This window comes from Ambystoma mexicanum, chromosome 11 (genome assembly GCF_040938575.1).
Source record: "Ambystoma mexicanum isolate Mex_15411 chromosome 11, UKY_AmexF1_1, whole genome shotgun sequence".
Taxonomy (NCBI): domain Eukaryota; kingdom Metazoa; phylum Chordata; class Amphibia; order Caudata; family Ambystomatidae; genus Ambystoma; species Ambystoma mexicanum.
Window position 1 is genome coordinate 456458089 of NC_090934.1, and position 26025 is coordinate 456484113.

At 41.4% G+C, this 26025-nt stretch overlaps 1 protein-coding gene across 3 annotated transcripts in view; it reads left to right on the forward strand.

Moving 5' to 3' along the window:
- The window catches only part of SYT13 (synaptotagmin 13), a 393082-nt gene extending 368590 nt beyond the window's left edge, over positions 1–24492 (forward strand). For all 3 annotated transcript variants that reach the window (XM_069623296.1, XM_069623295.1, XM_069623297.1), the window contains 2 exons: positions 16067–16214; positions 18002–24492. In XM_069623296.1, the coding sequence (XP_069479397.1) occupies positions 16067–16214; positions 18002–18309 (456 nt within the window). In that variant the 3' untranslated portion in view covers positions 18310–24492. The remainder of the gene's footprint in view (positions 1–16066; positions 16215–18001) is intronic.
- Positions 24493–26025: the final 1533 nt, after the last annotated feature.

A 26025-nucleotide genomic window follows, 5' to 3' on the forward strand; every position in this document is an offset into this window, starting at 1 on the left:
ACTAGGCCTACAGTCCCTTCTATCCACATGGAAAACGGCTGCCTGTAATATTTGGGCTGATATAAAATTGAATTGGAGCTCAACGGCTTCATTATTATACAGAACACAAGCTCATAGTGACCGCCTATCCAAAAGTGTTTAGTTTCAGAACCTTGAGGTCATGACGGGAACTCACTGTCAGGACATCAATCTATTCTGCACTGGGTTATATGAAATTCCCCTATTTCTGAACAGCATAAATAGAGAAAACTGCACATTCAATAGAATCTAGTTGTTGAGAAGGCTGGTAGAGCTGTGTAAATATGAGACCTAAACACATCCGAGTTTGTTTGGGTACTCGCCAAGGAAATGTTTTACTACACATCCCCTGCCTGCTCTTATACGTTTTATATTGTGTTTTCGCTTTGATCTTCTCACGGTACTAGCAATTACTGGTGCCTGGTGAGGGATCAACAGAGATGAGCGCATCTGTCGTGTCTGTAGCCTACAAGTTGAAACAGCGCAGCAAATTCTGACTAATTGTGCGACCCCTCAGGATTTTTACACAAGGGGATATTCTAGATTTGGCAGCTATGATTTCGACCAGTTTTGGATTGCGATATTTAGCACAGAATCTCATGTAATGGTGGCCTTAGCTTTTCATGTTTGACTTCAAATTTGTTCTGTGTATGCATTTTTTTAAGTGACTCTGATATGTGGGAATTTTAAAATGAAATGTTAATCTTTTTATGTTTACGATTTTAATGTATGTGTTTTGCTATGTTTTATATTGTGTGTGAAAGGATGCTAAGTGCCTCCTAAATCTACCATTCACCTAAGCAGAAAATAATCATATTTCAATGAAGAGGTTTATAGGCAAGAACACAAAAAAAAACCAATCACCATAGAAAGCAAAATAAACCCATATAGAAAAACTTCCCCAAAAAACTCTCAACTCTCACCCAAATGTTCCTATCACCCAAACAGAATGAACATTTTTACAAACCATACACTCCTGTCCAGTGCACAACCACAAACAGCCAATGAACTCCTTCAAGAAATAGAGCACATCCAAAGTAAATATTTTGGAACTGAAATTCAGTAACTTCAGAAAACATTAGCGAACACCTCACAAACACCAGCCTCCTAACAACCTCCTAACAAACATATACAAAAAAGAAATAGCTAAGTTTCAAAACACATCTGCTGAAATACCAAACCAAGTATGTTCTATTGTCACAGAACCTTTTATAAAAAGAGCACAAAAATAGTGGATATGGCCAACAAAATAGAGGACTACCTTTATATATAACAACAGAAAATCAATACAAAATAACTGACCTCTCAATAGTTTTCACGTACTGCAGTACAAAGCTTGTCAATAGCCAAATGCCATCACGGGATATCACTAGAAACTTAGAAATATTCCCACTTTCAAAGACTCTCCAACAACATAACTTGTATGAGAGCATTATAATCCAAACAGTACACCAATTTCAAGCAATAATATGCCTTTAAACCAAAAACAGCCAAATTGCATCCGTCTGTTTTACTAAAAGGCATTTGTGGGAAAATAGTATATTTGCCATTAGATCTTAAAGAAAATGTAGAATCTCTGGGAGTACAACAGCCAATAGATCAATCTTTGACAAAACACAAACAAATGTGGCAACAACTAGTCAACTTAAACAAAGTTAGACAAGCCCTACAATATCTCAAAGAAAACAATGAATACTACAAAGATATAAACATAGAGGAAAACATAAGAGAAACCACCCAAATAATTTAAGATTCTGCACCATATGGCCAATTTGAACATGTAGATCCTGTTACTGCAGCCAACATTTTAGACCAGTATACAATTCACCCAATACACTCCAAAAAACACCATAGAAAATGCATTAGGGACATATCAAATGTGTCAGACCAAAGAATCCCCAGTGAGTTTATGGAAAAAAAAGTGTAGAGACACGTTATTTTCCTCTTCTCTTTCCTACAGGAAAAGGAAGAAGATATGATGAAAAATCCACACAAATTACTACATCGGAATATCACTCTTTACGAATGTATTCTGAAGACCCCAAATTCAGACAAAATGTAGAATACCTTTTCCACCTCCTGTTCGAAAGTGAACTAGCAACTCTATGTTATGGAGTTGCACACACATTAAAAACACCCTCTAATTTTTTAAACATGTCTGCTACTTAACTGCTTCAAAAGATAAAAGACGAAGATGAAGTTTTGCAGTCAAGTACACAAATCTCTTGGCAAACATGTTTGGTACAAAAGAATACTGTTTCTGATGTAACGCTGATATACATTGTATGTTAAGGAACCTAGGCCCACCCACATGATTTGTTACTTTATGGTGTGCAGAATACACATAAATTGCACAACTTCGTAAGCACCCCAAACCAAATTAAAGAGAGAATAAATATAAAAACACCAGGAGAACTCTGATCTATTGACCCTGTCAATGTATCAAGATACTTTCACCATCGCTTCATTGCCATGCTGTCCTTTATCTGCAATAAAACTACCTCTCCATGCAGAGAAGTGGAACACTTCTTTCGTAGAAAAGAATATCAATCCAGAGGAGCACCACACATCCACATGCTTTGGATAAAAGATGCTCCCAGATTTGGCCATGACAGTGATGCCACTGTTTTACAGTTTATTGAAAAATACATTACCTGCGACATCCCTTCAGAAACCACACATAGTGACCATCATACACAAATCTTATGCTTCCGAAAACATAAGTGTGGCAAATACTGCAGATGTAGATATAAAAACAAAGGTAACTAATATACCAAATGTTCCTTTGGCTTCACTAGACCAGTTTGTGCAAAAGAACAAGTAAATAGCTTGATGTCTTCTGTTAGACACAGTGTAAAAGGCAAATCCCCTAAAAATGAACACAACATTAAACAGGATGAAGCATGCAAATACATCAATGATATCATTGCCCTCTTGTGGAATGCAAACATAGACATACACTACATTGCAGACAATTCCAATGCAGTTGCAAGATATGTCACAGCCAAAGCTGAGAAAACAGAGCTAAAAGACCTATGGGATGACATATCATCTGACAAAATACTGTCACAAAAACTATACAGCATCTGTATCAAAAATCCTCTCCATAGAGAATGCGGGTGCTACAAAGCTGCAGACCGTTTAAAAGGAACAGCCTTATATGTCGAATCTCAAAAATATTGGGCCTCATTATAACTCAGGCGGTCCGGAAATAACGGTGGCGGTAAACCCGCCGCCACCGTTGTTTCCGGACCGCCTGATCCCGACTCCTGCAGGCGGGAGGTGATGTTCCCGCCAGGTCTGACCTGGCGGGTTTAACACCGCCCGCCTGCAGGCAGCTGAGGAAACACCGGCAGCATTACGAGATGCTGCTGGTGTTTCCATGATCCCCATTCCCATCGAGTCCCATAGGACTCGATGCGAATGGGGATTAACACCATTCCACCTCCGTGATTCCCGGAAAACCGGGGTTGTAATGCCCCGGTAATTCCGGGAATCACGGAGGCGGAATGGTAATACGAGTCCGGCGGTAACCAGGCGGTTTTACCACCACGGGTACCACCGGACTCGTAATGAGGCCCATTGTCTGGGTAAACCTTGCTCGAGTTTCATCCCGAAAAAGGCTACTAAAATCCTCACAAGACATAGACACCATGGCCACAAATGATCCCAAAAGCAAGGATATTTTTAGAAACAATTGAAATATACTACCCAAACAGAAGTGCTGCTTTGGAAAAGATGTGCCTATACGACATAGCCCAAAACTACTCTTACAAAATCATTGTCACATCAGATGAGACAACTGGCAAATATTCAGTCTCAATTTGTGAAGGAGGCCTAGTAGAACATACCAAACCCAGCCTAATTAATGATATCAAATTATCATTTAAATCTCTGCAACATAGAGGACTTTATTACATGGCCCTACTACAACCTTTAAATCTCTGAGACAAGAAGAATAATGAATGTCAATTTCCAATAATACTCATAAATGTTGGATAATGAACGCAATCAAGAGGAAGAAATTTAAGTTCTACTAGATGAAGACACTCCTGAGGGCAGTCAACCTTCCCTTACAGGATGCCAAGAACCACTTGGAGAACCATTCGTTCTAAATGAGGCAGAAATAGCCATGACTGAGATAGAAAATACCATTAATCAATCTAAACAATCTGAAGAGGACTTGTCAGTACTCAAATCACAGCTAAATGATTAACAACTCATGAATTATCTCACAGTTAAGGAAGAAATTGAGCATGGTTTTAAACATGAAACTAAAAGTTGTAGCTGTAGAAATTATGAACCTCTGCTCCTGTATGTACGTGGTGAAGTTGGTTCTGGTAAAAGATTCTTAATTAAAATAAACAGCACATTTCTACAAAACTTAACAAACATCCTTTCATCTGTTGTAACAGCCCCTACAGGTTTAGCTGCCTACAACATAGGAGGTGTAATTTTACACCGACTATTACTCATCCCGGTAGAACACCAAAACAAATTACAATACTACAAATGATCAGCAGAAGCTGCTTCTGAAGTACACCAAATTCTGAAACCAATGAAAGTGCTACTGATAGATGAAGAAAGCATGGTTTCCAACCGCATGTTGCCTTTAATTCATCTCAGAATGCAAGAAGTACTAAAAACCAACTACAAAGAACTGTTTGGATGAAAACATGTTATTGTTTTTGGAGACCTCCTACAGTTAACACCAGTAAAAGATCTACCTATTTTCAAAACATTAGGACACAATGCTGTTACACACTCAGCAGCATTGAAAATGTAAATATCGGACAACATTTTTGCTACAGAGAATTAACTCAAACATGCGTCAGTCTGCAGATCATACCTGTGCAAACGTTTCTTAAAGCATTAGATCTGGTGTGCTTACTAAAAATACAAAATCCATAAATACTAGACTAATCCATATGGGCAAAACACATCTGCTCCTGATGTCATGGAACAATTAACTAAACATTTTTATAAATTCATGTCCTTGATGCAAACCCTTGCAAGCTGTTGTCAATTCAACAATACAATGTTGAAAAATGAAATGCAACCAATACTGCATTCCAGCTCCACAGACAAACTAGAAGTACACAACACAGCTGGATTAGAAAAAGTATTAACTCTGTGTCTAAACTGCAGAGTAATTCTAAAACATAACCTTGACATAGAACAAGGTTTAGTCAATGGAGTAATTGGTCCAGTTGTTGGCTTCCAAAGATATCCACATGACAACAACATTTAGTTTGTCAACATCCACTTTGACAAACTTGTAGAAATTTAAAAAATAGGCCACACAATAGCACGTTTCCTTCTTTTCAAAGGCATGTACATACACAGAGAACAATTCTCTCTATCTTTTGCATATGCTGTCCCTATTCACAAATCGCAAGGTCTAACCCTAGCTCATGCACTGATTGACATTGGCAGCACACTTTTTAAAGAAGGTATGGGTTACGTAGCACGTTGACATCTATGTACACTCAATGCTCTATTCCTAGTTAACTTTGATGCAAACAAAGTCAACGCTGACATTCCTTAAATCCTAGAATACAGCAGGCTATGTGCACTGTACACCCCATCTAGATATGTACCCTATACCCCAAAAAAGAGAATCTTTAAAAAGAAAACTAATACAAACCGAACCTATAGTAGATCTCCGAGCAATACCACTAAAGAAACAAAGATGAACTGTTGCTCCATCAAATAATACAACCACAAAACTGTCTAGTCCAAAAACAACAGCACGTCCATCAGAAGACAGAGACAAATGTCTCTTCTCAAAAATCAACTGCAGGCCCATCAAAGGATACTGAGGCACAATTCTCAGGTCCATTTCAATTCAGCAACACAACTGGAGTAAATTGCTATGCAAATGTAACAATCAATCTTCTCTTCCAATTGCCACCAATTGTTCAGAACATTAACTTAAACAGCTCAGAACAATTGTGTTTGCAAATGCTTGTGCTTCATATTAATGCCACAAATAATCCTGACAGTGCTTACAGTGTTTCAGGTTTAAGACAAGAATTGCACTACTGTACAGGAATGGTAAAATTCACCATAAACACACAGGAAGATCGACAAGAATTCCTAATGTACTTACTACAAGTATTAGAAACCAAAAGCATCCCTATAAATGAAATCTTCCAGATTTCATACACTTGGAAATATACATGCTCTCTCTGCAACCATGTTTCACAAGAGCACATCCTTAATGAATGATTTGTGTAGGTATCCATAAGAAATTCTGAATGCATTCCATCTCAACAGCTTCTGCAGAATACAAATCATAGAAAATTATGCGTTTTTTGGAATTCAGAAAATCGTTCCATCATACAAACAAACTCACATGGCCAATATTTGATACTAATGCGTCTAATGTGCAATGCAGATGTTACCAAACACAACTGTGAGCTTACTAGCTTCACACATTGCCAAATATCTCTTGGCAAGAAGACATGCACAACGCTATACTGCATATGTCAAAAAATGAAGTGGTTGGTTTGAATGTAACAACACTTCTGTTACTCCAAACCATCGTTTACCAGCAAATCTAACAAATGCCTAGTTAATGTTCCTCCACCCTAAATGTACTCACTAATGTATAGTATAATAAACAGTTAGAATACGCCAACTGGTAAATAACTACATTAAAAACATCCTTCATTGTAATACACTTCAAATATACAATCACAGTTATTCTTACTGCAAAACATCTTGTAAATTCCAATATAGATAGAATATGCCAAAGGGTATATAACTACTTTAAACATTCCATTAATTACAACATACTTCAAACAAGCATACTATTACACTTACACAATTACAGTAGGTCTTTTTAATCCACTATGGATTGTTTCCCAATTACCTAATTATTATTTCATGCCAATACAACAACACTGTAGCCCACACTAATGTTGTACCAAACATAGTACATAGAATGTACTATTTAAGGGGGTCAGAAAAGAAAATATATATGTAGAATTGTAAGAAATTAAAGGTTTTAAACTATCCTGCCCTCCCCACAGACAGGTCAAAGACCAACTGGCCATGTGTCACACACTCATTGCTGCAACCATCGCCACAATGCTGTGCCCACATGCAATCCCCCCTGACCAATAATGCACATCTGCCCGAATGTGTGGGGTCCCACTCTGTACCATAGCAAATCTGTCTTGCATGCTAACACACGTGGCAGAACCATACCTGACAACATTTCCTATGTCCCCTACAGGCACTCACGCATTGCCACAGTCACTGGAGGAGGACGAGCGGGCACGTCCATCTGGGAGTGGCATATCCAGGCCCTGAAGGTAAGCCACCACCCCACAAAAGCACAGACAGGCTATGCCGAGCCAGAAGTCCAGCCATGTGACACCGCAACCCAGCAGGGCCAAGCCCACGTCAGCACCACAGTCCACCAGAACCACTTCGGAAACTCCTATCGGTGGGTGGACATCCAAGAATAGCGCTCTGTACACTGCAGAGATCTATTTGGGAGGGTGGTATTGGGCTGCCACACCTACAAACCTATTACTGGGCAAGCCAGATGATGGTAGTGAATGATATACTACACAGAGACACATCGCTTCCACAGGGCGAGATAAGCATGAGACAAAAACCGCCCTCATTGGAGGGACTGTACCAGAAAATAAGCATAGCAACGCCTCGAAGAATGGTAGCCCAATCAACACTAATCTGGGCAGAAGTCCACAGATTTATTGGTTGAGACAAGAAAAGTAATCCAGTGCAACCATTATGGGAAAACGAGAACCTACCTGAGGTAGGCAAACTACCTAGATGGCAGAGCTGGGTGTCTAAAGGAATAACGAAAGTGGGGGATGTGGTTGAAGAGGGAAAATTACTGGCATTCGAGAATTTAGAAGAGAAGTTCAAACTTCCTGAAATCGAAAGGTACCACCACACACAGTTAAAACATGCATTGCAAAAACATCTTCCAGCTCTATCCAACATGCCAGAGTGTACCTCCATAAAGAGGAATATAGTCCTAGAACGTATCAATAACAGGGTTACCTCTACCATGTACAATGCTATGACCTCCTTTGCTACACCTGAACTACTGGGATTGAGGACTAAATGGGAGAGAGACATGGGTGATATCCTGCCGGAGGACTGGTTCACGACCCTGATGTACCCCCCTGAAACAGCCATCTCGTCTAGGCTCTTTCAGTTCAAGATACTGCACAGAGTTTACTATCCGAGAGTGGCTCTCAATCGCTGGGGTAAGAGCATGGATCCAAACTGTTTACAATGCCACCACGAGGAGGGGACCTTTTTCCACATACTTTGGGAATGCCCACAGATTCAACAGTATTGGCAACAGTGCTGTGATGTACTTACGAGTCCTGGGACGGACAGTTCCTAGAGAGCCCAAATCATTGCTATTGGGAATAGAAGGTGAGGGGGAAATGTCTAGGTATGAGAAAGCACTTTTTTCAACCACAACAGCCTTGATCAAGCAGAACATAGCAAAACTATGGGGATCTGATGTACTTCTGCAAGTTGAACAATGGATTGCAGATTTAGATGTATGTATTGCAATGGAACAGAGTGTATATGGAGCTAGAGGTTGTCCTGAAAAAGCCGGGTAAATCTGGCAAAGATGGAAGGAAGCTCAATGATCTGCCTACTTTGTCAAACCTGTCGAATGAATAAACCAAGTTGATGTGTTGTTGTTGCTGGAAGTAATATACTGTGTGTACTGTGTACGGTGCGTGGATCAAATGACCCCCTTTTGTATGTTTATGGCCTGACTCTTTAAGGGGCTGTTGTTGTACTGCTTATTGTAAAAAACAATAAAATGTGTTGCAAACAAAAAAGAAAAAAAATTGACATTTGTCATACTGCTTTAATTTGCCTTAATGCAGCTTCAAATGAGTCATGGTCACCTAATAATTCTTCTTTTGTTCTCCAATGTTTAAAAAGTTGTAGAAGGGCCATGTAATAATGTTCTCTACATTGAGACTCAAACAATAACCTTATGTGATTAATTAGGCTAGTCTTGGTAAGTTTACTAGGCATCCTTCACAAGTTGAGACTGAATATTTGCCAGTTGTCTCATCTCGCATAACAGTGTTTATATACAAGTAGTTTTGGGCAATGTCATCCAGGCACACGTTTCCAAAGCAGTACGTCTGTTTGGATATTATGTGACAAGTAAACTGTTTGTTAAAATGTCCTGGCTGTTAGGATCATTTGTGGCTGTTGTTTCTATGTCTTGGTAGGAGTTTTGTACCCTTTTTCGTGATGAAGCTGGACCAAGGTTTAGCTAGAAAATGTTTTCGGATGTCACATATAAGGGTGTAACTTGTAAACGGTCTGCTGCTTCGTAGCACCCACATGCTCTATGTGACCGCATTTTTATGCCAAAGCTGTAATATTTTTGTGACAGGGTTTTGTCAGATGACATACCATTCCAAAGTTATTATACCTCTGTCTTTCCAGCTTTGGTGTGATAGACTGTAACATATCTTCCAACTTCAGTGTAACAGTCTGCAATGTATTGTTTGTCTATATTGTCCACAAGAGGGCAATAATTGCATTGTAATCATTGATGTACTTGGATGCCTCGTCTCTTTTAAAGTTGTATGTGTTTTTAGGGGATTTCCTTTTTATACTATGTCTAACAGAAGGCATTTACTTGTCGGTTGGTCGAAAGTGGTCTAGGGAAGCCAAAGCAAAATTTTGTATATTATTTACCTTTGTTTTTATATCAATGTTGCCAATATTTGCCACACTTATGTTTTTGGAAGCGTAGGTTTTGTGTACGTAGGTCACTATGTGTGGTTTCTGAAGGGATGCCACAGGTTATGTATTTTTCAATAAATTGTAAAACAGTGGCATCACTGTTAAAGACAAATTTGGGAGCAGCTCTTAACCACAAAAGCATTTGGACGTGTGATGCTCCTCTGGATTGATATTCTGTTCTCCAAATGAAGTGTTCTACTTTTCTGAATGTAGGGGTTGTTTTATTGCAGATGAAGTGCAGCATGGCAATGAAGACATGGTGAAAGTATCTTGACACATTGATCGGGTCAAGAGAATCTATTCCCACTTTTGCAGTTCATAAGAAGTCATGCAAGTCATTGCATGTGTATTCTGCACAACTTAGAGTAACAAACTACGTGGGTGGGCTTAGGCTGCTTATAATACAACATACATCAGCATGACGGAACCAGCATTCTTTTGTAACATACATGTTTGCCAAGGGATTTGTGATACTTGACTGCAAAACTTCATCTTTGATCTTTTGAATCAGTTGGGTAGCTGACATGTTTATAAAATGAGAGTCTGTTTTTAATGTGTGTGCAACTCCATAACATAGAGTTGCTCTTTCGCTTTCAAGCAGGAGGTGGAAAATGTATTATACATTCTGTATGAATCTTAGGTCTTCACAATACATTCATAAATAGCGATATTCTGATGCACTAATTTGTGTCGATCTTGCGTCATATCTTACTCCTTTTCCTGTAGTAAAGGGCTGAGGGACAGAGCGTGCTTCTACACTACACTTTTCCCCCATATGCTAATTAGAGATCCTTTGGCTTGACACATTTGATATGTTTCTAATGAATCCTCTGTGGTATCTTTGGAATGTTGTGGGTGAATTGTATACTGGTCTAAATTGTTGGCTGCAGTACAATGAAAGATTGTTCTGTTTGCTGTCATAACCCTAGAGTTTCTACATTTTCCTTAAGATCTAATGGCAAACATACTACTTTGCCACCCTTTTAGCAACATGGATGGAAGCAATTTGGCAGTTTTAGGTTGAGGGCGTATTATAGCTTGAAATGGGTGCACTGTTTGGATTATAATACACTCATACAAGTTAAGGTTTTGGAAGTGGGAAGATTTCTATGTTATTAGTGATAGCCCATGATGGCATTTAGTTATTGTCAAACTGTGTATTATGCTATGTGCAAACTATTGAGGTGTCAGTTATTTTGTATTTCTGTTCTGCTGTTATATATAAAGCTAATTGGAACCATTGGATTCTTCATTCATTGTCCTAAATTTTGTAGGTCATATCTATTTTTTTTTACACTTTTAATAAAAGGTTTTGCGACAACAGACACATACTTTGTCTGGTATTTCAGCAGATGTGTTTTGAAACTTAGCTATTTCTTTTTTGTATGTCAACATCAGTTTCAAAATATTTACTTTGGATGTGTTCTATTTCTCGAAAGATTTTTTGGCCGTTCCATGTAGGAGAATATTATTTTATTTTTGCAGTTCTAGAGCAGCGCCTTTTGTATAGTACAATATATGGACAAGGTTTCATATTTTGGAATGGTGGGTTGTTAACATTTTGATGTGATGGAAGGTGCTTTTGCAAGCAATTCCTGAAATGCAGGCTAATGAATGTCCTCGCAGTCGAGTGTGGATGTGTACTGGGCAGGAGTCCATGGTTTGTAAAGTTTTGATTCTACTTTTGTCTTTTAGTTTCACATAGTGATTGAGGAATTGTCATAAAGATTTGAATGATTGTTGGTGCACATTATATATTGAGCTGCACATCTATTTGTACACTAGATGACTTGTTTGGACAAAAGGAACATTTGGTTGAAATTTTGTTGGGGATGTTTTTTCTATAAGGGTTTCTTTTGCCATAATGATGACTCCTACCACTTCATAACCTCGCCGATTATTGTCTAGGGCAATTGGGTTTATTTGTTTGTTTTTATAAGCCTCTTCATTAAAATATGGTCCTGTGTTGCTTGTGTGAAACCATTCACCTTCACAGAAGTTTGAAAAGGTATCTATATTGGCATTGCACATGTTATAAGTACTTTGGGAATTTATGGATTAATTTAGTCAGTGGTTTATTCTGTTTAAAATTAATATAAGCATCTTTTTCTTTAGTAATCAGAGCTTTGAGGATTATTTTTCTGCTGTAGTGTTTAAGATTAGAACGTGACTATTTAGATTTTTTATGAGATTGTTAAGAACTCAACTGTGGAGAATGTTTGGTAAAATTGATTTTCTGGAATGTTTACTGTGGCTACGTTAACATTGGTAGATATAGTGTTAGGTTCATTTTTAGGTCTGCTTTCATTTCTACATTTCTTTTACTTTTATTTTTTGCAAGAGGGGGCTTGCATTTTTTACTGCTGGCTGGTTTACTTTCATTAAGTGAGGTTACTAGCTGTTCCATTTTAATTTTTTCTATACCTTGTTTTAGAGGCAGATGACTGTATGGCTTATTTTTATTTTTATCTGCTCTATATTTTCTTTGTTTTCCAGGGAGCTGGATTTTAGTAGCCATTCTGTTCTGTCTGTTGGGGAAAAAAGAAAGTGTGTGTTCCAAAGAAATGTTTTTGCATGTATTATTGTATACAAATGATGGGTGAGTGGTATTATTGTACATATGAAAAGAGTGCTGTTCAATTGTATAATGGGAAGATAGGTGTGGTTGGGAAGATTGTAACAATAAGAAGCTGTATAGGTGTGCCGGGCTTGGGTAAATATGACATTGAAATCGGGTGGTGTTGTATAAAATAAGTATATTCATGTGATGGGGAATGTATATAATGGATTGAGAGTAGAATGTGTTAAGCAGTAATGCTGTCAGGGAGGGAGTGCTGGTTTCATGTATTAAGTAGGAATAATATTATTTCGTGAGGAAAACAGTGGTTGCTTTAATGGTGTGATTTAGTTTATAGGTATGAGGGTTCTGTGGGTGTATTTGAAAAGGGGTGAGGAAGTGTGTGTATGTGTACTAATGTGTGTTAGTAATTTGGAATGCAATGAGTGTGAAAGTGGTTGGGTTGGAATTGAGGACTTGTGGTGGATAGGGATATGGAAGAATACAGAAATGAAATTGTGGTATTGAAGTTGATGAGAGACAGTTGTGTTGTTAGTCAACAAGGACTCGGTGGTGTTTTCAATAAAGAGCAATGTCGAGATTAGAAAGCATGTGAATTCTGCAAGAGAATGAGTAAAGTACAATATTGTTGAATAGAAAAGAACACTATAGGCTAATATATAGTGAAAGTGCGTTATTACAATTAGAGAGCTATACATGCTATATTAATATACTTACTTTGTAGGACGTGAAGAATTTTCTTTGTTCGGTAGCCGTCTTTGTCAATCTTCTTTTTTCCTGTAATTCTGAGAGAAAGTTAGTTGGTATATGTGGTAATGGTGAAATAGTTTCACTAACAAAGTTTGTTGTTTATTAAGGTAGGAGGAGTTGTTGGAAAAAGCGAATAAAGGCGTGTTATGTGTGGAGTGCAAAAGTATGCTAACTGTGTTGTTGGAACGATTGCCCTATGACAAGTGCAGTTTAGCATATTATAAGCAACAGGGTAAAAGTGGCATTGTGTGAAAAATATACATATTTAGTGCATTTTTGCAGCACAGGAGAGTTTGCAGTAGGACTAAGATAGAATGGTATTAGCTGTACAGCAAAGTTTGCAATGATCCAAAAATGTATAAAAAACGTATCTTTTAGCAGAAGGCTTCTATGATGTGTCTTTGTAGGTGCATAATTGTCAACCTGACTAGTTTCCCCAACATAGTAGCCCCGTTGCGCATTTGGCCCTGCACTTCTCCAGCCTGCATCCCCAATGGGTCATAAGTAAGAGAAGCAAAATGCCCCAGGTATTGCATGGACGATTGAGAGTGCACACTGGGGAACTGTATTTGTGAAAGGAAACAATGTGTCCCTCTACATCTAAGCCAGGTCAGGCGCACATCCTCGCTGCAGTAAGCAGCTGAGAACACATTCAGTGATTGATTTCACTGGGCTGGCTTTGAGCGTCAAAATGCGTGGCAAGAGTGCACCCTGTAACCCATTGTGGAGGAGACACCCCTGATTTATACACAAATAAATGACAAACATACAGGATAGCTTAGAGGTTTTCACAGCAAAATGCAGGCTTCTCTGCACTTCTTTATTCAGCAGAAGCAAAAGGGGTCTTGATATGGCAAGTATCTCGGAAAGGCTTGTAGGTGGAGAAGGTTCCAAACAAAATGTTTGCACTGGCTTTGCAGTCACATCGGGGTGTGGATGCAACTTGTTCCCTCAAACTTTCTCAAATTCAGATTATAAATAGCTGTGCAAGAGTAATGCCTGGGGTAATGCGCTGAGATTGTAGATGTCGAGGACTACCATACAGGGAATCTCCAGGAGCTGGACCTTGTCTGCTCTTCTAAAGCCGTGGAAGTAGAGCAAGTCACTTGGAGAACACTGCACCCCTCCGGGTAGGTCTGTGTTCCAGTCAATTGGTCTTTGCATGCAGTCAGGCTTCAGAGTTCTTCCAGCTGGTGAGTGTGAGGGCGCTTCCTGGTTGGCCACTGGATGTATGGCATCACCAAGATGCTGCAAGTACTCTTATTGCAGCTCTAGGTTTCTCTCACGTAGGTTTTGCAATCTCCCAGAGATGTGGCAGGGCCAGGCAGTGTCTAGGTGCCTTATGGGATGCTGGTTCAATTCCATGCCTTACGGTCCAGAATGTATAACCCTCTAGGCCTATCTTGCTCACCTCAAAGGCAGGCATTCACTCTTGCCTTTTGGCCTGGTACTACCCTGGTCTCTAGCCCCACAGCTGAGTTTCGTCGAACCTCCTCGACATCCCAACACATGCAAATTCCTCCATTCACTTCTACCCACCAACAATTAGGCTTCTGCTGTGTCACTCTGTCTTCGAGTGGTGTGCCACATTTTTGATAGTAAGCCTTCGGTCCAATGGAAGCCAGCATAGATATTTTAGGCAGGTTGGATCTCTTTAGTCCAAAGCACTAGCCTGACCGTTCAGTTTTGCAACAATTGATTTCTTGAGCTGTTTTTGAATGAACCCCTTCAAATGGTGTGCAGAGCTTCTCTAATCGCACTCTGAGACAGAGACTACACTACAGGGCACTTAATAAAGGCATGGGGGATACAAATCGTTGTTACGCAGGGTTTCCAGCACGGTGCCTTTTCCGGTCTTATTGGGGGCATGGTTGAGGGGTCCTCACCTCTTCCTTGTACTGGGAAATAATGCTGCCTCATATGGTGTGTCAGCGACCTCGGCCTGCACAGTAAAGACTCATCCAGGATAGGGTTACATCAGGGTATGTTCACGCCCTAATCAGAGATACTGCAAACTGAGCAACACAATGTAGGTTTGCCTCAGGAGAAAGCTCCTGAGAAAAGAATCTTCCACAGGCATCCTAAGGGCATGTGCTAAATAATGCATGAAGCAAGGAGATGAAGGAAGATGAGGCTTTGTGAATTCCTGTATCTGGAATGGCCCAGTTTCTAAAGCGCCTGCTTCTGGGTAGCCACATTTTGTATGCCTTCACATGTGTCTGATTTACTGACAGTCATGGTTCATAAATCACTGCATAGGGACTCTGCACCACACCATAGACGCAACGTGTAAAAGAAACCATAACAAAACACCCATCACGTCAACCATTTTCAGTGGAAAAGCCCAGGTCTGAAGACGGAACAATAGGTCGTCTTTTTACTTGTAGGTCTTTAAAACTCTCTCTGTCACTCGTGCTCCCCTTTTGTCTCTCCCCATCTCTCGCATTCTACCCTTTATCCTCTCTTACTCTTCCTGCCAATAACCAATCTCTTCTGCACTTTCTCACTCCCTATTTTCCTCTAGTTCAGTCTCTTGTGCTATCTCTTTCTCTCCTCCCTCCCCCTTTCTCTCTTGATCTTCCGTCTCTGTTCGCTCTCTATCCCAGGCGCTCTCTGCTGCCCTCTCCTGTATCTTCTTAATTTCCTTCTCTCACTCTCACTCTCACTCATCCACTACTCTTCTCTCATCTTCTAGTCTTCTCTCTATCTCTCGCTCCCTCTGCTAACCTCCACTGCTGATCGATCTTCTTTGTGATTCCATTTCTTAGATCATATCTCTCCACACCATGCCTCATTTCTATCTCATTGCGCCTTCTTCAGTCCATCAAGTTGAGTCTGTTTACCTCTATCAGTCTGTAATGTGTAGCGTTTGCTAGAAGTTACTTGTCTGTCTCCCATAGCCTCACATGACCAGTCTTTCTTCTTCTTATTTCTTTGCTGCAGGAGCCAGTTGATAGAGGAGTGGACGCTGCCTCTGGAGGTGAGGTACTTCTCTCTCTCAGCTATCTACCAGCAGCAAGTCGCCTCATTGTAGTTCTGATTAAAGCAAGGGACCTCCCTTCCACTGGGCTGGATGACCTCCTTGGCAAAGGTAAGTATGGAACAGAGAGCACAAGTCCCCTGAAACGAGTACCTGTTTCAGATGTTTTCACATTTGAAATTTTGTATTTTTCCGAAATTTCGTTTTTCACTGGGGTGCAAAGTGTTATGGGGAAACAGTGAAATTTTGGTGGAAAAAGAACAACATTTCGGATGTTTTCCTGAGTGAAATTGAGTTGTTTACAAAATTTCAATTTTAAGGAGACTGCAAAACCTTGCGGGCAACAAAAAAAAGCACACACATTTGCACAAAAAACGAATTTCTGAAAAAATAGCTAAATTAACATAGGCGTAGTGAATCAGGTCAAATCTGTAGGAACCAGCAGAACAGAAATGGTTTCATTGGCAGTAATTGCGACCACCCATACCTGGGACTCTGTCCTGCATATCAGGACTGTGGGAGTTTGGTTACGCCCATTGCACGTGCATGTTGAAACATTCACATATTACGCTCAATTTATGTTAATGCACTTTATGCAAAACCATGCACGGTACAATGTAATTTAAGGTTCATATAATTTATCCCATTAACACAAATCTATGACATGAGGTCTAAATAACTCTAAACTATGTGTGGTTTCACGCCTACATCGCAGACACCTTGGGAAAAATCATTAAGAGAACTACAAAGATGGTGTCTCGCAGAAAATTACATCAATTCAAAAACAAAAGGCCCTTCGGTAGACATGGACAATCGGGACAAGAAAGTTCTGCAAAAAGATTCCATATTTTATACTTATAACAACATCATAATTATCATAAAGACCATTCTTCTCACTTGGTTATACATAAAAGATTGCAAATATCTCCTCCTTCTAAAACAGATGTTCCTTAGGTCCCCATCCTGTGGAGTGGCCTGCATCACAGTGGAGGCACCTGTAGAGCCCCGTTCAAGCCTTGGGCTATGAAATGATATGATATTTTATTTATAGTGCGCCCATACACAAGTGTTTCAGGGTGCAAGACTTACTTTTTAATTTGTTTCCTTAAGCTTCCTTTTTTTTAGAACTTTTTGTTGAAACGTTATGTCCTTTCAAATTTCCTGCATAGATTGTACGTCTCACAATTCAGTATTTAATCCATTTTAAGTGCTCTGTTATAATTGTATGGATGTCTAATTATTTCGATTGTAGCGACATAGCCAGATGATTTCTGTGGATGGTGAATGTCTGTGGTATGGATTTGTTTCCATTCCCTCCTCTTGAGAGAGAGAGAATTAAGCAATTTCACTACAACTTAAAGAACTTTCCTTATGATTTTACAAATTAGCATGTCTATAGAAGGGCTTGTGAGCATGGGTCACCCGATAGAAAAGGAGAATGGTTTCCTTCCTGCTGGTTTATGGTCATTGCATCAAATTCCTTGCATCTACATACATCTGCATCAAATTTTTTCCATCTAAAAAAGTTTGCATCAAAAGCATTTTTTTCTTGTTTTTTTGGGGGGGTGCCCCGCCACCCCCACCACGTTTTTTACCCATGTTTTACCCTTTATAATGCACCTAAACGAAAATTAACCCCTTAAACCCAAAAATATGCATTCGATGGACATTTTTTTTAGATGGAAAAATTTAGATGGAATGGCATTAGATGCAATGACCAGATAAACCTCTTGCGCCATTTCTCCTTTTGGGAATGTCTGAAGTACTGCGATTGTAGAACGAGAGCTACACTAATGTGGTTGGTGCATATTTAAGATTCTCTTGATTCAAAGCAATGAACTAGTGAATTGAATGATAACCTTCTTGCTGTGTCTCTTCCTTCATGTCCCCTCGTGCAGACATGTCTGTGAAAGTGACCTTGCGGCACTTGTCGCTGAAGCTCAAGAAGAAACAGACAAAGCGAGTTAAGCAGAAGATAAGCCCAGTCTGGAATGAGATGATAATGTTCGAGGTACCTCACGAGCTCCTGGGGGCCTCCAGCGTGGAGCTGGAAATGCTGTGCCAGCATAAGCCGGGCGGCCCGTACCATGTGCTGGGCCGGTGCCGCCTCGGCCTGCAGTCTGGGGGCACAGAGAGGAGCCACTGGCAGGAAATGCTGAATAATCCCAGGAGGCAAATCGCCATGTGGCACCTCCTTCACCAGTAACTGCATACTGGAATGGACTGGATCTTTCACACATAACATCAAATACCTACTCTCATGCCCAAGACTGCCACAAACTGTGCTTGACTTGTGGACCATGCTTGGGTAGCCTTTTGTAACATTGGGTAAAGAACATTGCGTGGGTTAAAAATGATATTTGTCATAAAGAGTATCTACAAAACTATAAGTAAACCTGCTTATAAGCATTGTGTCTATGGCTACTGTATGTGTGCTGATTCTATTACACAAGTCTCAAAATCAGAATACACAGTGGTGTCCCCAGCTATTCTATACCACTTAGATAAAAAGAGTGAGTGTGACATTTGCTTTCAGAAATCCATACAGGCCACACAACCTTGAGAGTCAATGCGCTGCCATTTCAAGGCTCGCTGGGTTTATGGTTTTATGGTTTAAATGTGAGTAACTCACTTTTGATTTCAGCACTCAGTGATATAAGTGAAGAATACATTTGGAGTAGGAGAAATAGCTATGAAAGCTTCAGAGCTGTACGTTGTTGAGGCCATCTTCTCACACAGCCTCTAGTAGCTGGCAGACTCCCGAGGTTGCTATAGAAGGGCAATGAACAGTTTCCCTTGCATCACTTGTCACACACAGCACAGCAGTAGTCAGTAATGACCCTTAAATGAGTATATTTACATACAGAATTCATAGCACCATAACTGGATTCCGTTGTGCAGCGCACATGAAGCAAAGAATAAGACCTAATGTACAAATCTTGTTCTCTGTAACGCATATACAATGCTCCGTTGCTCCCGAGCTAGGTCTGCCCTATATTAAATACAAATAACTAGTACAAGTAAAGGCGAGAAGAGTATATTACTAATTGTACTCACTAGAGATACTGCTTCTTACATGTTATCTTCCTTCTGCATTTCTACCCCAATCCCCAATGGATCTGAAGCATGGGGACACGGGTGGGCACTAGCCACTGACATCTGGAGGGAAGACCCTGCTTCGGTTCTGCTAGAAGGAACTGAGCCCGTCATTGAATAGCGGGCTAAAGCAAACACACAGGAGAGATATACGCGAGAAGCCTGTGTGTGGAGGCAGATGCGGAGGCAGCTTGTTTATATCATCTGACGTCACATCTCATGTGTGTAAGTAATAATGCGTTGCCAAAGCACTGGAACATGATGCACTCCTACATCGGGGCACTAGGAGCAATGAGGGTAGTGGTGGGAACTGTCCAAAAGAAAGGAACAGAAACCAATGAGGAAGCATTCCGCAGGCTACACATCTCAATAGAGAGTCTTGAAACTGCTTCAGCTGGCATCTGTTCAAAGAGATTAGATCTGGAGAAGGCCCATTTTAGTTGAGGAATTTCCTAGTCTCTCTAGTTTGGTTAATCCAGGAACTGGTCATTTTGAAATGGCACCTATGCGGCTCTTAGAAGGACTCGAGTGCAGAGATACAATAGTGTTGCACACTAGAAAAGGACAGGATAAAAGATCTATTCAGATGTATGCACAGGCAAAGCACTTAATCTTCTCAACCTTCTAAATGCGTACAAACGGGTAGATGAACTCAACTGGATATGAGTGAAAATATGACCAACGGAAGCGCTCTAAAAACTCCCTATCCGAAATGAGGATGAGTACAAATTATGTGAAGACGAAATTTAGGTTAGCCAGTTTACACCCTTACTCAATGGACTATGAGGCAGACATGCAAACCTAAATGCAACAGGGAAATCGCAATCCCAATGAGAAAAGGCAATGCACAAGACGACTATATGCAGAGTGGTGTAACATGATAATTCCAAGGACATGTCTAAACGTCAAGGGCAAAGGATCTGTATATTTTTGTGTAACAACTACGGTAGATTGGTGTGCTGCAAGCTGGCGGAGCTTCGGGTTCTGGTGAGCTGATGCAGAGAATTCCTGTGGGAATTCCAACAGAGTATAGCATGCCCTTGGATCCTGCAACCCCACAGTCCAAACGCTGAGCAGCTCGACAGAAGCAGAAAGCAGTCAACCTGGTGAACTCTCGGGTGTGCACAGTTGACACTTTGCCATTTCAGATGGAGACTGTATAAAAAGCAACATAGATGCACCAAGAGTCAAGTCAATTTCTTGTGGTGAAGCGAGAAAGGATGGGGCATGCCATCGGGGCCTATGTTGTGGGGCTACATGCTTTGTCTATTACCGTCATATTACTGTCTATTTATGCGAGGTCAAGGTGCCTATAAACATAAAACCTCCGAATGAAAGAGACCGAATGGGCTGGAACTGACAGGGTATCTTAGACCATTTGCACACCAATGGCTGGCACAAACAGATACAATATCCGTTATCTCCTGGTATCTGATATGTGTTGCTGTCATAGCCACCCCCTATGTGAAAAACATTTTCCACTGCATTGTTAATGCAGGTCACACATCACAAAACTTAGGGACCGAACCGTGAGCTTCTGAGATAGGATTAATGTCGAAGTATATGTAAATCGTTTAATTCCACTGAAGACAATTCTGTTCCTCTTCTTAGGGCATGTCTCATCGGGGCAAAGATCACGCTGTTGCACGTGTGTAGAAGATGCAAGTAGAAACTTTGCAGGAAGAGAGAGAGCGTAGGGGGTGGATCCCTTTCTTGGTTCATTACAACTAAATAACCACCACAGAAGCCATTGCACTGATTCTCGTTGTTGGAAGAGATGTATGACTCTCTCAATGCAGGTCATTTTCAAAAAGCCCACTGTGCTGACAGTGCATGTGTGCTCCCTGTCTTGCACACTCAGGTATTCTGCTCTTATCGGGAAGGCTAGATCAGGGCCCATGGTCTGGTCTTGTATACAAGACTACACAGAGCAGCATGGGTTCGGTACCCAGTCCCGGCAGTGCACTTTGAGGCTGGAGTCCAGCACAATATTAGAAACTGATTTAATGTACTTTTTTAAATTTAAGAATGGTTATCGGCTCATGAAAATAAACCATAGCATCATTTTGAACCCAGGCAATTCTTTCGTGATTGTTACAGAGACAGTGGACTAGATTTCAATAGGGTGGACTTTTTTATTATAAACAAACCAACCCTGCATTTTGATAAGGAAATAAAGAAAACATAAGTCTTGTACTCCTTGAAAGACTGTACAGAGAGCACACACTGAAAAACACAACTTTCAAACAGAACTTAATAGAAACATAACAGTGTCTCCCATAGCCAAAGGAATACAAAATAACAGAGAACGTGAGAATGTAAAGTGTGATGGGCCAGTGACCGCAGAGGAAGACCTTGTATGCAGAGACTGCAGCACCATTTGTGAACGTTGACATTTCTGAGGCATTTCTGTCTTCACATCTGCTGCAGGAATATCCAGGAACCACCAAAAGCTTCTGACATTAAGGTGCACATCATGTAGGCCACAGTGATCAAATAGGCCGTTCTCTGCCATTTACATTCGCACAAAATGTACCAAGGGAGAGCCCGGTTTCGAAGCACACATAGAAAGCAACCGTTGGGCAAGGATGTTTGTGGGCGATACCACCGTTTTTTAAAAGCACAATCATATCAGTGGTCGCGTGAGGAGGCTGTGATCCAAGTTAGTGAAAGGAGGTTGCAGTGGAGGGATGGCAGCAAAACAATATAGTAACAATGGACACGGTGTACTCGGCCCTGCGCACTTTACGTAATAAGTGGTAACCCAAAGCCAGATTGACACATTTGCTATCCTTGTTCTGTCAGTATAAATTGCATGTGTCATAGAAGAGCAGACATGAAGGGGTCGTTTATTTTTCTTTCTGTAGAGCCATGTTGGGACTTAACATGAATGTTCTATCAGAGGTTTCCCTTTTTACACATTTCTCTGGCCATCTGTAGTCTTGGGCGTGGCTAAAGGTATTCCAAAATTAACTCATTTAGGTGTGTATTTAACCATCTATGAACGCCATGAACAGTATCCTACGTGTACTGCAAAGGCTGGCAAAGGATCTTGAGGCTTAGACTGGACTATTTCTGTAACGATCTCGTTGTATTCCCAAAATTGGCACAGAAAGCGATTCATAAGTATGTTTAAGTGATAGGCTCTCATTACGAGTTCGGCGGCATGGCTGCCACCGAAATCGCGTCCGGGTCTGGGTCCTCAGAATGAGGACTTACCGGGCCATTCCGAGTTCGGAAGGCCCGGTAATTACTCCCTCCAAGGACCCGGACACGGTCCTTCCCCATTCCCATTTCAGCTCCCATAGGGCTGAAGGGGAATGGGAGAGGGAGTAAACAACGGGCCATTACGAGATGGACCGTTGTTTGCTTCCTCTTCCCCTCGCGGGACCCAGTAAGCACGCCTGGTGTTCCCAGGCGTGCTTACCGTGTCCCGCGAGGGGAACTCGTAATGCGGCGGTACGGAGTGAACGGCGCCGGCACCTTTTACGGCGTGGTTCACTCCGTACCGCCAGGGTCATAATGTGGCCCATAGTGTTTAAATCAGAGGGCCTCATTACAAGCCAGGCGGAATGGGTTAACGGGCTCCGCTAATGGTGGCGGGCTCGTTAACACCATTCTGCCTAACAACTGGCCGGTCGTAATCGGCCCATTGTTAGCTCCTATGGGGGCTCAAATGGGAATGGGGAAGGTCCGGGCCCGGTTTCCCTGAGGGAGGAATTACCGGGCCCTCCGAACCTGGAATGGCCCGGTAATTCCCCATTCAGGGAACCCGTTAAAGGAGCCCGGTTGGTCGGCAGCCAAGGAGCTAATAGCTCCATGGCTACCGCCAAACTCGTAATGAGGCCCACAGTATCAATACTGGGACTGGGCTTACCTCTTTAACACTTTCACATGACTGTTGGCCAGCGTAATACACATAGGAGCTGATCTCTTTAGTTCCGTTGTAACTTGGCGGCGGGGACCTGTATGTTTACACTTTTGTAAATAGAAAATTGAATAAGCTCTGCCAGCCATGTAGTCATGGCAGGCAGCCTTTACAATGGATACCTATGGAGTGTGCCTGCTTGGACTCCATAGGAATCCCCACAATTACACTGGCATGAAAATCCATGCCGCCGCACATGCTGGACTATTTGTATGGCGGAGAGGAAATGAGTGGCGGAAACATAAGTTGTGTTCTGCCCCTCCGCTCTGCAATACAAATCAATAAAAGATAGCCGTGATGTGAATGAATGGCATAAAAGCCTTATGCAAGGCTTTTACACCATTCATTTAGGTTACAGGCTCATTTTAAATTAGCTCCATAGTAGCAGATGAAATGGATCCAGCTCCAAACATCATGCTTTGAAATTTGAAAAGTTGTGGAGACTGCTTCTGAAAGGACAACTGTGGAAATAATGATCGCACCCAAAGCCCAGCGAAGACTGGTAAAAGTGACTACTGACACTGTTTTAGGTAGTCCACTCATCAAGTGGTAAGTTATTGGGGGTCATTATGACCCGGGCGCAAAGGGATACCGGGCACCAGTAATGACACCGGTGCCGGTAATCCCTTTGCGCCCTATTCCGAGATCCCTTAGCGGGTCCCTTCCTTAACGCCTGGTTTTAGCAGGCGTTTAGGACGGGACCCGCAAAGGGACATCAGAGCTCATAACGGTACCGTAATTTACGGTACCGTTATTACCACCCTCCCCATTCCCATTGAGTCCTATAGGGGCTCAAATGGGAATGGGGATTGACATTTTCAATGGGGACTTACCGGTCCCGCAAAGGTTGGACCAGACCGGTAAGTCCCCATTGAACCAGGGCGGACACGGTACCGGTAATGGTGTTAGTCATGGCGCTAAAAGTGCCATGACTAGCACCAACCTCGGAATGAGGCACATTGTCTTGCAGCCTCAGTGGGTCCTCTGAAGGAGACACTATCGCCTTTGGCCACAAAATGCTTGTAAGTCCAGTGAGGGTTCCAGTTAGTGTTGTGCTACACTGGATGTATCATTGCATGAATCATGAACAAACTCTTCGTTGTCGAGCACCTTTAGGCTTTCAAAGCATCTCGGCACTGGAGTCCACATAAGCTGACATACTTATTCCACACCTGAGAGGCACGCTGTCTCTCATTTCTAGCAGTCCTCTTAACACCTCCATCTGTAACACCTCGTGCAGTGAAATGTATACCCTGTTTGTGTTGCGACTGCTGGACCCTCATCAACACTGAGAAGGGACGCATTTTAAGATGTCAACTTATCTATAAGAAATCCTTCCAGAACAATAAACAACATTCAGCTGTGCCTTTGTTTCCTGTGTGCTTTGTCTGTGATTTTACATGACTTCACTCCCGCACCAGACTAAGAAAATGACAGCAGGCACACAAAAAGTCCTCGATTTGCTGCCGCCAGCAATAGGATAAGCTGTCCTTTGAGGATATGTAGAATACGGCACAGAGTAGAAGCCTTTCCAAATGATGGTCAAACGTTTTGGGTGTGGAGTTGTTTGCATGGTTACAGAATGGAGTGAAAGGGGGATCAGTCTCAGCCACTCTTTTCAAAATGATCTGAATTAGCACATTTTAAGTCACTGAACACAGTAACTGGAGGCATTACCTACTCAGACACGCGACAGGCTGGCGGGAGACAAATAAGGCGCAATCATATTTCATGACAAAGATATATGACAGATTAGGGAAGAACACAGATTGCAGATCATCTGTTTGCACTTTCCAGCAACTGTTGACCACCTTTGGCGTCGGAGAGATGGTGTACCAGAGACATATTTTATCAAGCATAAGGCTTCCACAGGGAAACCCATTGGCTAACAGTAGCTGACTGGCAGGCTCAGATAATGAATCCTGGGTCAAACGCTCCATCTAGTCTGTCCATTTGGGGCAGCATGCTCCACAAAAGTACAGGCCGCAATACCTTACCTGGTTGCGACAAATAGAGACTAGTTGGAAAAGCCAAGTACATTTTCAGGTGGTGTGGTAGAGTTTAGGCGGTGCATACACTTACCTGGACTGCACCAACAATTGAAAAAGCTGCTCCAGCCCTGCATACTCCAGAGGAAGTATGGTGTGCAATACGATGCATCATGATGTTGCCACAATTATATGTCATCTTCCCATGACTTGATGATGGGAATCATTACAAGCTGGGCGTTGCAGGTAAAATGAGGAGGTATTACTTTATACTGCTGCATTACAGCATTACCCAACTATGAGTTTGGTGGAAAGGTGCAGGATTCACATCCAGCAAATTTCAGCAGAATTACTGCATAATTGCTGCTGCAGCAATTCCACCGTAATCTTTCATGGAGTTCTACAGGCTCCAATGAAATGGGGACCAACACTGCCTACCACCACTTGTAATCTGCTGGTAATATCACTTGGCCAAGTGGCGTTAATGATAATACACTTTGGTGGTATCTCAGTGGATTTACCACAGAGATCCAACCAAACTCGTAATGAGGCATTAAGGAAACTGGTCTCTAGAGGTCATCCACACGTCTCCCTCTTTACTCTTATTGGATGCAGTGTTCCTCTTACCCTCTCTCCCATGCACCACAACCCCTTCCTTCCATCTCTCACCATCCCCCACATCTCTTTGAAGTAGGACATTTGTTGTAAAGTGTGTACTGTGTTATTCTTTACTCTTACTCTAAACAAATGGTATCTGTTAGTTTTATATCATGCTTAACTACTTATAAATCCCAAAATACGACAAAAGTGTTTCAACAATTTATACTCATTTTCTTGGGCTTGCTTGCTAAATACACTTGCATGGTGTAATATGTGGCCACTTTAAAAACACATTTCTGGGGGTGTTTTT